The 19,285-nt window shown below is 38.9% G+C and overlaps 1 protein-coding gene across 1 annotated transcript; it reads right to left on the bottom strand.

Moving 5' to 3' along the window:
• Window positions 1–6,370: 6,370 nt before the first annotated feature.
• On the bottom strand, window positions 6,371–6,915 carry LOC149005458 (non-specific lipid-transfer protein A-like). The gene is made up of 2 exons (XM_089135910.1): window positions 6,595–6,915; window positions 6,371–6,451 (listed from the first exon to the last, which is right to left on the bottom strand). Exons 1-2 carry the CDS (start codon window positions 6,913–6,915, stop codon window positions 6,371–6,373), a joined length of 402 nt encoding a protein of 133 aa, XP_088992036.1.
• Between the last annotated feature and the right edge of the window lie 12,370 nt (window positions 6,916–19,285).

The following is a 19,285-nucleotide window of genomic DNA, read 5'->3' as shown; positions in this document are numbered from 1 at the left end:
ACATGAAGTTCAGATACTTCCCCTATGGCGCCAACCAACTCGGTTTAGTATCCTTCTCTACCTTGGAATGAGAACCCTCACGGACTGATTACCGCTGTTGGACTCCATTCCCTAACCCTATGATCATCCACATATTATTGGGGCAAATACTCTCATGACCTCTCATGACTCCCTGGCCACTCCTTGGATGTCCATAAGCCCCAACCCTAGCTTGTGCAACCCCACCAATCCATGATCAATAGTGGACCATTGAATCTTTGCACGGACTGGTTACTACTGTAGGATGAAACAGTCATGTCACTATTATCATAGATCATTCGGCTTCAATTCCCCTACCGAAAGGGTAGTAGCATGTAAGGGTACCTGGCCATGCAATCTAGACTCCCTAGGTATGTCATCCAGCAATCATGATAGTGTGGGGGGCATCAGTCAGCATGTGTCCCATGCCACAGCCCTTTGATATCCCAAGCGATGGATACCCCTTCCATCACAACTACATCACATCATCAACCATTATAACATAATCATTCATTTTATATCACAAAGTGATAAAATATATATAAACATCATTTACATCATACATTCAATGACTTATACAACTACAACAAGTTACATGACCAATGAATAATATAAGAATTAAACAATTCATCATATAGTGTATCATCGCATATAAATAAGAATGTGTGTCCTTACCTGTAATTTTGTAAAAGCTTATTAGAATGCAAGTAAACCTCACTCACAATAGTTGCAACAAACTCAGAGAACACCTAGACATAGAGTTGCAAAATATACAGAAGATATGAGTCAAATAAGATGAAGGACCAACTTCGTAGAGCTACTGTGACCCAGCCGGTCGCTTGGGGTGGTTGGTGGATCAAACAACCGCCCTGATCGACCGTCCCTGTTACAGACAGTCTCTAAGTCTGAAATTCTGACTTTTGATCTCCCAATTTTAATTTGATTTTGGGAAGATTTAAATCTAAATTTCGTCCTTAAGAAGTTTACAACACATGTACGAAACAACAACCTAAATTCTAAAGATTCAAAATTCAATTCATCTCCTTTGATTATATCTATCCTTTATTTAAATGCAAGGATCCGGTTTTCGGATAGGATCTAATCAAAATCACTAATGGGGAATAGAACCAATACAGTTTAGTCACCACCCACTTAAGGGGAATAGATCCACACCATTCCAAAAGATGAGGAAAGAGAATAGAGAGTGTGGGGATCTCTACTAGATTCGCAAAACAGATGAAGGATTGGATCTACTTTGCAAACCACACTTCTCTCACCTTCCAGCACTTGTTCTTTGCGTCCTAACAATTCACAACAGCAATCCAGAGAAGAATAATGAGTAAAAAGGTCAAGGTTTGCTATATATATAGAACTGGGGGCAAATTAGGGTAAAAATCACACAAGCATACCTGGCAGTCGCTTAGGGCAGTTGATTGGCCAATCAATCGCCTTAAGCAACCGCCCCCTAGTACTTTTCACTACTTGGGTGCTTTGCTCAACAGGTTGATCCCCAACTCAAACCTAACCCTAAACAACATGTGGGGGTGATCTTACCTTGGTTCTAGACATCTTCAAACAACTCTTGACTCCGACTAGAAATCCATTTTCCCAGTAAGGCAGGTTCTTCATCAAGAGAATCCAAATCCATGGACTTAGGATATACAATTGTGAATGCAAATTATTTAATTCATTTTATTTCATATTATTATCATATTATCATTCAATTATGGAGATGATCCTCATTTGGAATTAAATTCATTTTTGAATGAAATCAGTGAACAATGACTGAGGCGTGATAACCCTTATAACCGTTCTTTAAATTGTCATTTTATTTCAAATTAAATTATCATTCACTCAATGAAGAATCCACAATTTCATTAAATTATGGATAGAATCCACAATTGGAATTATTCATTGAATGAAGACTGAATGGCTGTCTGATTACTGTTAACCGTTATGATAAGTGGAATTGAATTGATAACCCTTATAACCGTTTTTTTAATTGTCATTTTATTTCAAATTAAATTATAATTCACTCAATGAAGAATCCACAATTTCATTAAATTATGGAGAGAATCCACAGTTGGAATTATTCACTGAATGAAGACTGAATGGCTGTCTGATTACTGTTAACCGTTATGGTAAATGGAATTGAATTTGGTATGAAATCACTTAATGAAGAGTGAACGTCCAATAACCCTGATTACCGTTATAGATCTCAAATAATTTACAAACCGGACTATTAAGCTACCCAAATAATCCCATACATATTGAACAATTCCTCCCTGCAACTCTCTTCCACCGAAGGAAACAATTCTGGGATCTTAAATTTTTGAACAGTTGCAGCTCCATTGTCACTAACCACATCCATTCTGAGAATTGAATTCGTCACTCTAACAGCACCTAGAAGAAGAAGATGATCTTTTAGAGGGATTGAGATACTTTTTTCTGGTGAGTTTGAATAAACCTAGGACACTGTAGTATACTAATGCTTATTTGATGTGTTTCTTTGAGTGATGCTACCATTCTGGCCTTCTAGGAAGGTTTCTAGTTTGGGGCTTACAAGTGCAGGTATATCACTGATCGCACAACTCATTTGCCAGTATGACTTGTGGATGTTCATGTCTAGGACACAAGTGATCTATGTATCTAGGATACATAGTAGAGAGATCAAAATATGTATATCTAGGATATACATGTGTGTATGGGACACACTGTGATAGAGAGATTAAATGTATATCTAGGATACATATGTGTGTCTGGGACACAGTATGACATAGAGATTGACACTTGCCCTTGTGCAAGAGGGAGATGTTAGCGCTTGTTAACATAAATATGCCCAAGGGCATAATTGGAAACTCACCTTTTGGGCGGTTACAACATGTAGGGTTATGTTTAGGTAACCGCTGCATCACTTCAAAAACAATTGAATGACGGCATACATGAGATTCTGAAAGACGACTCTCTCTCTCTCTCTCTCTCTCTCTCTCTCTCTCTCTCTCTCTCTCTCTCTCTCTCTCTCTCTCTCTTTTTCTCTCCAAGATATGTAGGAAGGCTTTCGAGGATCTTCCTCTCCAGTGTTTTGGATCTTGATCTTATACTATTCATCCACACGGCATTTGAGTTGTGGATTCTATTGCCTTTCCGCGTGATTGTGGAAATTTACCAGTGAAGATTTTGTGGAGGAATGAGGACATGGAATCAAATTTACTTTTGCTGCGATCTTTCTACATAGGAAAAAGAAAAAAAAACCAGGTATGAATCTTTCTCCCATCTATTTATAGAATAGATATATAGATTAACCAATTTAACTCTACAGTTATCTCTTTGATTGGTATCTTTTATTCTGCACTCTGATATTCTTTTGTGATCCTTTTGAGATCCATACTTGATTGTTTCTTAATTTAATTTAGTACAATGATTTGTTCTTGATCTTGATTATATTATTATGTTATGTGGAATATGATCACCCCAAACTTGATCTTCGGGGCTGTGGATTACACCTCCAGGTATTCTAGATAGCTTACCGGCTGGAGGGATGTGATAGGATGTATGAAAGGCTGAAACCAATCAAATAGTAGGATATCTGTCAAACCAAACAGATGGACATGGTCAGGCCTTGTGTGCTTGCTCCTACATTCTCAAAGGCTACTGCTCGTCTAGAAAGAGGTGCAGTGAATTAAGCATTAAAGAGAGGAGGTCATGGTGCCTCCAACCTAGGGTGTTGGGCTCGAAGGCATGCCCAACAGTAGGTTGATTTCGAGGAAAGACAATATGAGGGAAGTGGCAATGTGATTTTGGGATAGTCGTTTGGTTGTAGCTAACAAGGAGTTGGTGAATGTGGACAACGCAATATTCAATTTGGTTAGGGGCACCTGATTCATAGTATTTTGGGGTGCTATGTAAAAATCAAGATTTCATTTTGGTTAGGGAACTTGATTTCTAATTTTTTGGGAGGTTTCATACTTTGATATGTAAACCCCAAATATTGTTCTTGGATGCTTTATTTTATTATTTATAAGTTTGATTCTTTACTTGTATTGTAATTTATTTTCTTACCTAGCTGAACTAGGAAATCCCATTGATGCACTTTATCCCCCTCCCCTCCCCCTGTTAAGAGGTTGATACAAGAGAGAGAGAGAGTGATACTTAGGGTTTTATGTGGTTTAGTTGATTTTTCCAACCTATGTCAACAATAGAGAATGCTGTTATGTTTCTATATGTCTATAATGAGTTGTACATGGCTTTATATAGACTAGCTATAAGAATTTTACAACTCTTGAATATTCGAACGCCTTAGGATAAGAGTTTGTATTAATGATGGAAACCAATTGTTGAGGTGTCAAGGTTGAGATAACACTGGTGAGGGTCTTTGAGTTAGACTGGCATGCAGCAGAGGAGGTGGAGTAAAGCTTCTTTAAATGATCCCAAACGGCCTTTGTATTAGTAGAGCTGATTACTTGAGCATGTACATTCTCAGTCAAGCAGCCAAGGGGCGAGCAAATAGGTAATTGAACCTAACAAATCCACTAATCATACTTCGGACTCAGGAGTTGCGCAGGAGGAATGGAAGCAGCAGCTTATGTATCTGCAATAGTGGGGGGTGGGCATGGATCTGTCCCATCAACGATCCCATATAGTCCAAATGTCTGTAGCAATGGAACAAGTTAATTCTTCCAAACAGGTACTTACTCTCTGTGAGTTTAATAGAGAAAAAATTATTGAGAGAGGGAAATGAGAGGGTGGGATGTGGGCATCTGATGCCATGTAAGAGGTTCATATCATATGTGAATAAGGAGAACAAGAAAAAGAAAGAGAGATACAGCTAGAGTGAGAAAGAGAGAGAATGACACTTAGGGTTTTACATGGTTCAGTTGGCATTCCCAACCTACGCCCACAGTAGAGAATGCTACTGTGTTTTTCTATATATCTACAATTGAGCAGTACATGGCTTTATATAGAGAAGCTACAAGAATTTTACTGGGTTACAACTCCTGAATATTCAAACGTCTTAGGATAAGAGTATGTATCTATGATGGAAACCAATTATTCAAGCATTGAGGTTGAGATAAAACTCTGGAGAAGATCTTTGAGTTTGCCTTTTGGTGAGTTACTCTTCTTAGGGACTTCCTATGGTATTTTGTGGTAAGTTCATGTGGAACTCTAGAAGTTCCCTACCCCCTCCCCCCAACTAGGGTGTCAATTTGTAGCCTGAACCGTTAAAATCGAACTGCACCGGCCCGTTATACCCCAAACTGGCCCAAACCGAACCTTAATGGGTTGTGTTTGGGCTAAGGGTGGCAGAGCTCGCACCAATCTGATACCGAACCACATCCCATTATTACCCGTTCTACAGTTTTATATTAAATACTATTTGAATCGTCATACTACCACTAGGTAGTTTATATAGACAATTAGAAAAAAGTGAACAAGAACTCAAATATCAAATAGTCATTCTACTACTTGCTAAGGACAATCAGAAGGGTTAAGTCTGAATGTATTAAGTTTGTTTAAATTGAGTAGTTACTTAACCAATCTAGAGGTATTTCTTTTGCATATCAAACTAAATACCAACCCAAAAAAAAGTTGAATTTCATTGAAAGGAAAAAAAATCTACATTCTTACAAAACAATAAATCAATTTCAAGACAATCGATTATAGCACCAAATGGAATTTAAAAGGTTTTTGGTTTGAGGATTTGCTTTTTGGAAAACCATCTAATGGAGCCTGAGGAACCAGCTTGCAGTCTCTAGTTACTACTTACTATCTAGGTTATTGATTTCTATAGGATGGGTGCATGGAATTTTGGCTTTTGTTGTAGGATATTCAAACTTCTTTTTTTTCCCATTCAATTTCTCGCATATCATAAACCGTTAGCCCAATCTATTAGTCAACTTGAATATAAACTGTTAGCCCAAAACTTGCCTAACACCATTATTTTTCTAATGAGCCGTGTTAGGGCTAGTGTTTTTCAACCCGAAACCGTTAAACCCAACCTGAAACCACCCCAAACTGCACCATTGACATCCCTACCCCCAACAATCCCCACCGCAAAATAAATAAAATAGAATAAAAAGCGAAAGCTTTTTGAAGAACATTTATAATTAATAATTTCTGATTAAAATTTCCACTCCACAATTCCCTTCAATCCATGAAGTTTTAAATGACTTGGCCAATTAGGGTTTTGAGATTGATCTAGGCTGGTCTACCAACTTCATTATAGATTCTTGATTTTCCAAATCCTACTACTAGTCCTAATTCCATGAGAGCAAAACATATACACAGAGAGATTGTTACTTAAATTATTTAGTTTATTCAACACAACTACGCATACAAATCATAGAACATCACATTAAGGCTCTTCAGGCTCCGGCGATACTGAACATCCATTAATCGTTCTCTCTTCGCTTTCCGTTGTCATCATCACGGAATCCTGCATAAATAGCAAGAAAAAGAAAATGAATAAAAAAATAAAAAAGGCAAAAAAAGAATGGAAAAAAAAAAAGTATGAGTATGAAAAAAGCCACAATTACTAATTCAAATATATGTATGTATGCAAAGAGAAATTCAAGTCACTAACGTTTTGCAGTCAACGTCCCGTCTGATAGGCACATTTATCTCAACATGACACTTCTTGGGAAGCTGGCTCGCTAACTCATCTTTAATGCCCGGAACAGTTGATGCAATTTTCTTAATGCATTCGCACGCTTCGCGGCGATCCTCTACTGTTGGTACACTCTCCTTCAATTTTCTCACTCCTTGGCAACACACCGCAGACGGCTCATCCACATTTCCAGTTACAAAAGGGAAGCACTGAGACAAGTCCACCAGAACCTCCTGGCAGGTCACGGCGGCCTCCGCTTGGTGCTCCACCATAAAGTGGAACATGGCTACCATAAACACGAGACATGTAAACCCTCCCTTCATCTTTCTTGTATATCAGTATATCTTGAGCTTAGGTTTGTTTCTCTCTCTATATATAGAAGTTGAGAGGAGTGCGATTTTATTACCGTTAAAAAAGAAAGAAGAAGAGTGTGAATGCATGATGCCTATTACAGGCATTTTTTTGGGTCAAAGACTCAAAAGGTAACTTAGCTATTACAGGCATTAAATTTTTTTGGGTTGGATACAGGCATTTAATTTGGCTCCATTATGACATTGAAGGTTTGGCAATTAAAGGTTTTAAGGATTTTGATCTTCTGCTACTTGACACTCCTTCGTTACCCATTGTTCAGATAGTGACATATTTTCAAAAAATCTAATCTAACGAACACTAATTTCCTCATGATTTGCAGCTCACTTTTAAAGAAGTAACGGTGGAATTCAAAGTGTGAAGACATATATAATGCCATCAGAACAATGTAAAACAATGCAAGGAATGGGTGCGGTTAAACCTATGAATGGATAGTCAAACCCGCCTCTGAATTTACATTCGTATATGTCTAAGGGTGTCTAAATCCAAAAATTTTCTTACAGGAAAATATCTATATTTGTGCAATACGCAACCGGATTTAAATTTCAATAATTTCTTTTTAGATCGGATAATATTCGGATAAAAATTTATCCGGTTAAAATAAAGTATTAATTGGATTCGAAAATTGGTAATCGGTGATAGGAGAATTGGTAATCCGTGATAGAAAAATTGGTAATCGATGATAGAAAAATTGAAAATCGGAAATAATAAACAAAAAAAATGACAATCAGCAATTTGTAATTAGATATTTTATCAGATCAGATTATTATCAGCAGATAACTGATAAAAGTTCTATGTTCGAATTCAGATATCTTCAATAAATTTCTGTCGGATATTGGATCAAATTCGGAGAGTGATTTTGCATATTAGATTTGGATTCAAATAGCAGTGTACGGGAGTCGAATTGGATCCATTTACAGGTCTAGGTGCGATGCAACAGGTGTGTTGAGTACATGTATTTTATATCATATACGGTTAGAATAATCTTTGCATGGAGAGGTATGCTTTTGTTGGCTGGTTTTGAATATGTTTTAATATGTCAGAAAATATAATGATATTATGGGAATGGTATAAGACAAATAAATAAATAAGACAGATTCATAAGTATGAAAATTTCTTGTTTCAAATGGCATGAACGATCTCCATGTCAAAGCATAGCTACGTATATCGATTTAGAGATGCACGTAAAATTAGCAAAGTTGAAACGTGTCTGTGGTGGCCGGTACTTTCTTTAAAGAATTGAAACACCCCGAATAGTGCACATGAGTCTTGAATGCATTTTCACCCCCAAGATCAGTCAACCCCTTCATTGCAAACGGTGCACTCCATAATTGATGGACTAAGGGATCCATAGAGTTACATTAACCAATCCAATTTATATAAAAAAGTTTAAAACAACTTCAAAATGATGTTCACGTACAAGAACAAACAACCTTCTCACCTTATATAGGAGAGTAAATGACACCACTTAGGGTTGTCTCCAAAAAAACATGTCTCTTCCCTTAAAACTTGCCTTCCACAAGACACCTATTGGCCATTTAGGTAACAGGAAAAGACCCAACCATTTAAAAAAATGAAGTTTTCGAGTAATAAAGCTACTAAAATTATAACAATCCCCCACAAAATTAAAAATTTTGGGAAAACAAAACACTGAACTAGTGAACATATTAGGACATGTTGTTATATGTGTCTTTCGGACTTGAACGTTCACGAGGTCTAATGAACCTCTCTTCATAGTACAGTTGAAAATAGACTTCTTGAACCTTTCCTCAGTGGGTAGTTGACAAGTTCATCAGGCATATCATATTAGTTGACTTTACGTGATAAGCCCATTTATAAAAAATTGCTTTTGGACTTTTTCTCCTCTAAAAGAAAATAGGCCCTGTCTCAAATCTTAGTCTCATGGATGTTTAAGGAATTCATCTATACAATACAAGAAAGCAACCTTACTTCCTACATTCACTTAGGTCAACTGGTGTGCACCACAATTAACACACCCTTTCATTTCATAGGTTTCGACCAATTAAGAGCCCATTGGTCAACCTCCTTCATTGTGGATGTACTACGTTGCCAAAATATCAAAATAAACATATTAGTACTTCTCAAGTCATCTAGTGACTTCATTGTTTACCCTTTGAACCTAATTCACGATTAAAACCTCTTCACATTGGTTGGATGTCCATCACAAGGTATTGTATAGGCTTTCATAGTTTATTCCTCCAAATAGCATCACATTACTCATTTTGAGGCTTACTTAATTTCTAGCCAAATATTTCCTTGACTACATAATAATAGCACTATCTCACTAGCCTGGAACTAGACACATGTATATAAGACATGCTGTCCCTTTCAATAAAGGTACATGCATTTAAATCACCATGTCTTTCTTCTTCTATTGACCATGGAATTTGCTATCCGTGTAAATGCTTATTCTAATTTAGACATGATCGTCATCATATATCTTACATTGTTACCTTAGCCTCGTGCCTTTGACTCAGCAATCTTATAAAGCTATACCCTAAGTAGGGACTATGTTACCTCTTTGGAGTTCTCAACCTTTTTACAAAGACATAATCTAGTTGGTGATATTTGGTGGAACAATTCAAAAATAAATTTCCACTAAGAGTCTATATATCACATTTAATTCAAGACGGTGCCCAAAAATATCATTTTGTTTTCATGTAAAACTCAGTCATTTTCCTATAATTTTCTCTTGAGAAGAGATTAACACAAACTTATATGCATCTCATGGTAAACATAAACCCCCACAATTCGGGTTTACCATGCATAGAACCCAATAGTTGTTATGATCTAACACATGTAATACTAATTGAATTAGATTGCATTTACTATACTATGTCATTCATCTTTTATGGCTTCTTCATCTACACAAGCCTTTCCACTTAGGAACTAAGTTGCAGAGATGCAACATTACAAAGGGAAAATTGCCACACTGCCCTTTATTCTCATTGTAATACTCATGCCACACCGGAATCCCAGTGGATAAGTGGGTAGCTTCCATGACTAGGAAGTAACTTCACAGCCTTGTTTATTGCCAGGTTTAACTTTTTCAACCAACTTTGTATGATTGAGCAATTTCTCATAAAAAATAGATAACTTTTCTTTCATGTAGAGAAGATTCTCTCCCCATGGTTGAATAGTCCCTTTTGGCCAAAGAATCCAATAAAGGATTCATTAATCTGTTCTAGCCTGAGATTTTGGTTAATCCACTTTCCGTGCTTCTGTTAACTGCAGACCCTGTATTTTGTTCCAGCAGAAATGCGAGAACTATGAAGTGGGTCATTCGTTAAAATCCGTCAAGCTTGAAGTTAAGGCGGTTACACTGGAATTTGAAGTTTTGGTTGTTTAACAATACCATGAGCCTTGATGCTTCGGTGGACCTGATGTATCAGCACTTGTATTGTTCGAGGGCTGATTAATTTACACCATCAGCACCAAGTTGGTATGAGGGATGATTTACGCTGTCAGCATTAGGGGTGAAAACGGATCAGATTCGGATCGGATAGTGGTAATACCATATCTACATCCTATTATATTCAGACAGATTTGGATAATATCCTTTCGGCTTTCGGACGGATTCAGTCGGATTCGGATGATAATCGGATAATTATTTTCTTAAGTAGATTCTTCTAAATGAGCATGAATACAAGTTTTCGACTGCCTGTTGACATCTTTAACATTTTATTTGTGAGGCTAGAAATTTGAAATTTAAGAATTTAGCAACTTAGGTAGTTATTTTAGTAGAAAATCTAGAAAAATAATCACATATCTCAAGTAAAAAATTATTAAAAAAAAAATCCAAATGATTAACTTAATCAGATAATATAATTGGACAGATAATAATCAATAAGAAGGGGGTATACCATATCCGCATCATATTAGTAATCGAACGGATTCGGATATCGCTAAACAGGTGTGGATGCAAATTCGGGAGTGGATTTTGGTTATCCATTTACACCCCTAGTCAGCATCAAGTTGGCTTGTAATATGCCTTAAAATAGTGTTTAAAGTTCTATTTGTTGCACCGGTAATCAAGAGTTCTAAACATGCTTTAATAACATATGATGTTGGTGCCTTTGACGAAGCAATGCAACTGATGTCTACTAGACCAAAAACACTGGCTTCAGCCGCTTGAAATGCAACCCCATCAACATCTTTCACATCTTCTTCTTCTTCTTTTGTTTCTTCAAGATGAAAATTCAAACAAATGAAAAGAACCAGATACCCAATAATAAAACTAATCATCTGTGACAACAATTATCCACGAAACCACTTTTGTCTTCCGGTGATTCCCACGGCTTATCCACGAATTGCAAGGTGTAGTGAATAAATTACCCAAAATACAGTTCGTGTTGAGTCGGCCGGTCTTAACTAGTGGTTTGAACCAGATACGGGTCAACCCAAAAGCCACGCTAGGATCTCATTCTAACCATCGATTCTACAGCACTCAATCGATGGCTCAAAGAAGGTTAAATAAAAAAATGGGAACCTATAAATAGAGCTGAAGCCTAGACAGAAGGTAACACACTCTGATTCACTGAAACCCCCCCCCCCCCTACATTTCAATTAAATGGGATGAGAACATTCAATGATGTGAGAGGATGCGACGAATTTTCTTCACTAAAGAATTATTGTGAAAACCTATAGGAAATTCAGGGTACTGAAGAATTAGGACCAGTGCAAGTGTTGATGGGAGATGGTTGTGACAAAATTAATAGAGACAAAAAAGAAATTACATGGAAGGATATTGTTATGCTCCCTTCCAAGAAATATGTTAGGCACTTTTTTTTCTTCCCTTCTTCGGTGGGTGAGTTCCGGCAAGGTTTGGCTGGGTTGATATTTTGGTTTCTAGCAGTTGAAGATGGTGTTAGTTGGTTGCACTAAGGAAACCCATTAATAATTTAAGTCTCACTAAGACAAACCACGCATAAATTTTTCTAATGATAATAATTTGTTTTTAAATGGTTTGAATGAACTTTTTATATCGAATTTGAGTCAAACCAAACTGTAAAACAATGTAAGGTGATCGTTGATTGCCAAAAGTAATCTGTCGATCAATAAGGATGTTAACGAGGAATCATGAACCAAACATCAAATCTAATTCCGGATCTGTTGATGTGAAAAATATTATCTTAGCTCCTTGGTTCATCCTAGATTGGACCTAATTCCTATGACCAAAACAAGGATGAGAGTGGACCGCCTCCAAGGACGGGAAGCCACCTCCGATGATCAAGTTAGTCCAGGTAAGAGAGCCATAGATTCTCCTTGAGAAAATAGTCCTCAAAAGGAGATCAAAAAGAGAAGATCAGAGAGGACGTTCTTCCTTTGTTTTAGATGCAGAAGTCTCCTCCTAGGCACGATGCTCGAATACATAATCGGTACATACCTTGTAAGATCATTATTGCTTTATGGCCTTTGATGCATATCTGATCCAACGACGGGTGGATGACGGAAGTTGCCTCGTGAGGAGGCAAGTCAGGTTGCCAGGCGGTTTCACCGTCAGAATGTCTTGTCAATGTGTTATCCTACTACTGACATGACCGTGGCTCACAAATGAAGGGACAATCGAGTCACCAGCTCTAGGCTCAAGGAAGGCCTTGAGTGCATTAGAAGCTTTACTATCCACAGGGTGATAATGGGGATCTTTGATGCATTAAATGCTGGCCATTACGTGGAAAGCCTTCACTTCATCTTTCCTCTGAAAAGTCCCATGCGATTGGGAGGGAACCAAGTCCGCACCGTTCTCCATGCGACTTCTCAAGAAGTGCCTCTTTGAGGAGTATCTCAGCCGAGAAGTACCTGTCGGATGTCCCTGGTCCAAATGTAATCCATAGGGGTTGGTTCAGGTACCAATTCTTCAATCCCAATTTTGTAGATTATACTAATAACATTAGCCCCCTAGTCTTAATGACAATCTTTTGTCATGAAGAGTATTTAACTCAAACTCCGAAACATTTGGGACCAAGGGATATTTGGGAAGCCAGAATGACTTCTTAGGAAACAGCAGCATATCTTCTTGGCGAGTCCCAATATTTGGATAAGCTCGAACAATTAATGCTATCATCACTTGATAGTTATGCTAATAACTCACGTCATACATGGTAGTGCGCAAGTTTTCCAAAGTACTTGCCTTTCCGCCACGTGTCTAGGACATTGCTTTTGGCTTCCAAAGATCTTTATAAATCAAATCTCCAAAACTTCTTCTTTTCCCTGTTCACTCTACAATTCTGCCATCCTCTTTTTTGAGTCATATTTTCATAGAAATCTACAGACCTTCTTCACTTTGTAAGCTTATATTTCCTAATGGGTAAAAAGACTGTGAGAAAGGCTAACCCTTCTACCAGTGTCAAAAACCCATTGGACCTTCAGAGAAAGGTGGAGACAAGAGAGGACCCTCCAGCGAGTGCAAGTAGTCTTCCTTCTACCACTTCATCCCTTGAAGTCGCCCCTGGTTCATCCAACGTGCCGACGACACTTCAGCGACATAGCACTGCCGTTGGTTGCTCCGTCAGAGAGGGTATGGCCTCTAAGGCATTCTCTCACCTTCTTTTCTATGTTCAACGTGATGCTCTTGATTCTAGATCAGGTCCTCTTGATTATCCTAGCGTTCTTCATCCGCATCACATTGCGTTGATGAGAACAACTTTTAGGATCCTAGAGAAATTTCCAGTAAGACTTCCAGTGTAACAACCCCCGTATTTCTAACCCGGGATCTGTATTGCATGTCCTAGAACCTGAAGGTCTAGCCGGGTAAATTTGTGGAATGTCCAAAAAGAAGTCCATGATCCATACCCTGAACCCATGGATCTAGATTCTCTTGATGAAGAACCTGCCTTGCTTGGTAATTGGACTTCTAAAAGGCAAGTGATGTTTGGAAATGTCCGGAATGAAGGTAAGACCTCCCCCATGTCACATCCACCCAGCCGGTACCCTATCTGGCATACCCGGGATGTGATCCACAGCCCCGAAGATCCATAGTTCAAAGACCACATCAGCCACATCGACAATAACACAATCATGAACAATCAATATTAAGCTACAATCAATAAAATAGAATTCAGGAATAAGATATCAAGGATAATCAGAGTGCGGAAATAAATATCAAATCAGATAAATTAAGAAGGCAGTGGGCGGAATCCACTCCTTCACCAAGCGGAAGTGAGGTCAAAATTTAGTTAAGTACAAGTCTCAAGTTATGAAGATAAGTTAAAGTTATTACAATTCTTCTAAGTTTAATTGTCACAAAAAGAAGGGGTAACTACTCATAAGTCTCCTCCACAATGGATATGTCCTCTTCAAAGGTGAGGACCATGGAGATCCAACATGACTGCTCCCATACAACTCCAGGGCTAACCCTGGTACACCGGGTGATCTTCTTCGGTATGGTCACCGAAGTCTTCAATGTAGCTAGTCTCCGGATAGTAGTATGAGGTATTCGGGTCCGCCTCAGGGAGGGTGTCATCAAAGTAATCACCTGTAGAATAGCCTAACAAAATATTGCAACAGAAAATGAATGAGTTCAAAAGAACTCAGCAAGGAAATTATTCCACCACAAGATAATCATAACATGATGCGGATGATATGAGGCATATAATGCAATATGATTTTATTCTAAGTATGTTGATCATCTATGGTAGACATGCTTTAAGTCATAGCACCATACTTCTTTAGGTAGTCTCAGTCACTCATCACCAGGGGAAATTGGGTCCTGCATCCCTCTCGGACAAATCCATGGTTGGGGGTTTTGGTCACCACTCTCTCACATTACCATTTGGTCTAAGTATTGGCGCATGTCAAGGTATAGCCTAGCCCAATGCAAGTCATCTACTTAATCATATCATGTCAATTCCAGATACGTCCATTCCTCCCCTCTCTAGATCCGTTTCGGTATCCTTCACACTAGAGTCACGGATATTACTCACCGGACTCATCAACCCTATTGGTCATCCACAAATGGTAAACGGGAAGCTCTCACGTCCCTCTCACGGATCATTTCACCGGTCTTGAGTGCCCGTGAGCCCAAGTCTAGCCATTTGCAACCCTACCAATAAATGGCCCCTTTCGGGTAACCGTAATGCAATTTATGTCCTCTCACAGAGTGGATACCGGTCTTGAGTGCCCACAAATCCACACTACTACCACGGGTTGTTCGGTCTCAATGCCCTTCCGAATCGGGTCTGATATGATAGGGACATCCTAGCCATACATCTAGACAAGTCCTATGTATGTCATTCAATAACCCGGGAAGCATCGATGGACACCTTCGGAGAACATCCCATACTATTCCCTCCGATGTCCAAGGACGAAGCACCGATAGGGGTACCCCTCAATCCCAAGTTATACTTAAGCAATCACATGCCCAAGTTCATCATATCAGTTCACAAGATACAACATCATAATAAACATTCAATTCATGACATTGACATAAGTCATCATATATTGAAATTGATAAACATGATAAGACATTGAAATAACATAATGTAAACACAAAGCTACTGTTGAAAGACATATGTAGCAAGTCTAACATGATAAGAATATGAAATAGTAACTATATTTACTAAGTTAGGGATACCAAGTCAAAATTCCATATCTTAGGTAATTATATCGATAACTATCCTTACCTTGAATCGGAGAAGAGAATGGTCCAAGATCACAAGCAAGTGGCCCAAATAGCCTTAAAGTCCTAAACAAGCATATATGAAAGGTTAGAGAAGAAATCAGAACAATTGGAGATCAAACGAATCAGAACTAGGCAAAAGTTGCTGACAGCAACTCTATTGGTCGATACATTTGGTCGATAGTATCGACCAATAGTATCGACCAAATCAATTCCAGGACAGCAAGCTGGCTTTTTGGATTCTTGCCCAGATTTGGTCTTTCGGGTCTCGGATTGACACGAAACTTGGAGGATAGTCTAAGCACAACATGGGGACACTAATTATCAAGAAACTTTCATAATCCAATGGTCCATTTGGAAATCCCCAAATTGACATATCAAGGTTATTAGTTGTAGATCATGGTATTGGCTACATCTTAATGCAAATTGGGGGAAAACATGGGGGATTAGGTAGGGAATCGTTTAGAAGTAACATGGAACACATATGCAAGGTATAGATTAGGTTAATCATGAGCTTTATCTCAGTTTTGGTAAATAAAGCAAGTTGGTAAGCAATAAATCATGGAAATGTGTAGTCAATGATCATGAGGTGAATCAATCATAGTCATATCGGTGAAAACATCATTGTATGGGGTTTAGAAGGTTCATGGCAAGGTGTATGCAAGGTTGCAGCACCTTGGCCATGGTCCCAACAGTGAAATAGAGAAAAGATGAGTGAGAAAGTGATTAGGAGAGAGAGTCATACCTTTAAAGTGGAACAAGAAAGTAGGAATGAGTGGTCGGCAATGATTGATGAAGAAGATGCCTCACCACTACCAAGGAGGAGTTCTTGAGAGGCTCTCCCATGTTCCCAGATGTTAAAAACGCGAGAATAGGGCTCCAGTCTCGAGGAATAAATAAATAGAAAATAATATTCCAAGAATCTTTAAATCTGGGTTCAGCAAACCTGTTGGTCGATACATTTGGTCGATAGTATCGACCAATAGTATCGACCAAAACATGTTTCTGCAGAATTTTACAGAATAGTTCAGCAACTTTAGGTGTGGACTTGGAGGGCTATACAAGGTCAAATTGCATGGGGTTTTCTCCTACAGTTCACTCAAGAGGTCTAGTTTTAGGGAGTACCTTCGGATTATGCACAGGAGTCCGTTTGATATCTCAACTGTCTCACTCTTCATCAGTGCGCAGATTCTGACTTAACACTGATAATGTGCTCAAGGATGGAGCAGCATCGTCAATGTCCATAAACTGGAGTTCTGACATTACGTCATCAACCAGTAGGGCCCATAAGTCCCTTCTACCACCACTTCGGGTCTTCGGACCTACAAACACAACAATGACCGGGTCGGGTCAAGGTTAGGTAAAAGCTGGATTTTACACCCCATGTGTTCATTAGGGTTAGGTTGTACTTGGACTTCAACCCCCTGAGCAAAGCACCCTTGTATAGCAATATACTAAGGGGCGGTTGCTAGTGGCAGTTGATTAGACCAAGCGACCGCCTCAAGCAACCGCCTGGTCCTGGTTGCGAGGTTTTGCCCTATTTTGCCCCCATACTTCTATAAATAGCAATCGTCGTCTATTTTACGAATATTATATTCAGGATTGCTGTTTTTGGTGGTTAGGCAGTTGTGGAGACGTGCTGGAAGGTGATCTGAAGTGCTGTTAGTGTTCCAAAAGCTTCTACTGTCTTTTATAGCTGATCTGATTGAGGTAAGTGATTCCCTATTCACCCATACTCTACCTTTAGCTATGATTAAAGTAGATCAGTTTTCCTCTTTGGTTGTTCATGATCCTTCTATTACAGTACCTACCTTTTTAATGATCTTGATGAGATCATGTCCGAAAACGAAACCCTGCTTTCGTGAAAAGGACTGATCTAATCAAGGGGAGGATTCTGGATAACCGAATTGATGTCAATTGTTAGGTTTCGTATTTCCCTTGGTTGTGGGAGTGTTAGATTTGAAATTCGGACTATGATCATTCAAAATTCGGATTGAAATCGGATGATCAGAAGCCTGAGTTTCAAATTGAAAATCACTGTTTTTGGGGCGGTCACTAGTGGCGGTCACTCGGCCCAAGCGACCGGCTGGTTTCCAGTGACCAAGTGACTTTTGGATTTGGTCCAATTTGATTCATTCGACTTACATATTATTGTAACCCTGTTTATAGGTGTCCTCTGTTTCCAATAGAAAGTCTTATAATTGTTTCTGGTTTGCAATCTAGAGGAATTCTACTTATTTATAGGTAAGGACATATAATTCTATCTTTATGTAATGACTTGAACATGCTAGTCTAGTGTTTGTCATTATTGTTCTTTCATTTCATATACTGCTGTAACCTTGTTTAGCATGCTGATCTTATTATATGCTTGTTGTTTTTACTGTCTTTACATATACTTTGTCAATTATGAATGTGATATGATGATGGTTGATGGTTTGTGGTTCTGATGGAAGGGGTATTCCATTGGGATATCTTGGCTTGAGATATCAGAGGGCTGTGGTATGGGACACATGCTCGCTGATGTCTCCAACACTGTCACAACTACTGGATGACATACCTAGGTAGAGTCTAGAGTTGCATGGCTAGGTACCCCATATGCTACTACCCTTTCGGTAGGGGAATTGAAGCCGAATGACCTGTGACGACAGTGATGTGACTATGGTCCACTGTTGGTCATACAATGGTAGGGTTGTGAGGAGTCATGAGAGCATTCCGCCCCAACAATATGTGGATGACCATAGGGTTATGGAATGGAGTCCAATAGCAGTAGCCAGTCCGTGAGGGTTCTCATTCCTAGGTTGCGAAGGATACTAAACCGAGTTGGTTGGTGCCATCTGGACTTGATGTAGTATGTTACCTTTATGACTTGCATTGGATTAGAAACCTCAACATGCGCCAGTACTCATGCCAATGGTCGTGGTGAGAGAGTGTTTACTTAACCTCGGGGTGGGAGCCCCCCGGAAGAAGGTTTAGAAAAGTGCGGGGGGGGGGGGGGCTGTCCCCCCCCCCCCCCCCCCCCCAACACCCACCCCCCCCCCCCCCACCAACAAAAACAACCCCCCCCACCGGGGGGGGGGGGGAGAAAAAACAAAAAAAACCGATAGCAGCCAGAAAGAAAAACTAAAAGCACAAGTAATTTTTTCTTTTTATAATAAAAATTATATAATTTTTTTTTATTGTGTTATAGAAGGGGGAGGATATTTTTTTTTTTTTTTTTTTCTCTTCCCCCCCCCCCCTTTTTTTTTTTTTTTTTTTTTCTTTAACCCCAGAGGGGGGAGGAACCCCCCCCCCCCCCCCCCCCCCCCCCCCCCCCCCCCCCCCCCCCCCCGGCGCGCCCCCCCACAAAAACCAAGGTTTTAGTCTATCAACAATATTTAAGACAAATAAAGATAATCAAGAGCAAAGACTATTCAATAACTGAATTAAATGAATTACAGGAGTCCAAAATACTCCAATGTCAATAAATAAAGGAAAAAAATAATGAATAAAATGGATAAAGGTATCAACGGAAGTAAACAAAAAGGTTATATCAATTTCTTCCCAGTTTCCTTTTCTAAATCTAAAAAATGTTTTTCATGGATCTCAAGGTAAGGTGTTCTCCAATTCAACTCTATTCGCCGAGCAAACTTTCTGATCACCCTCCGCCTTTGATCATA

This window comes from Hakea prostrata, chromosome 9 (assembly GCF_041222555.1).
Source record: "Hakea prostrata isolate BN-2017 chromosome 9, UWA_Hpros_2, whole genome shotgun sequence".
Lineage (NCBI taxonomy): Eukaryota > Viridiplantae > Streptophyta > Magnoliopsida > Proteales > Proteaceae > Hakea > Hakea prostrata.
The sequence above is the reverse complement of the archived record's forward strand: the minus strand, read 5'-3'. Positions and strand labels throughout refer to the sequence as shown.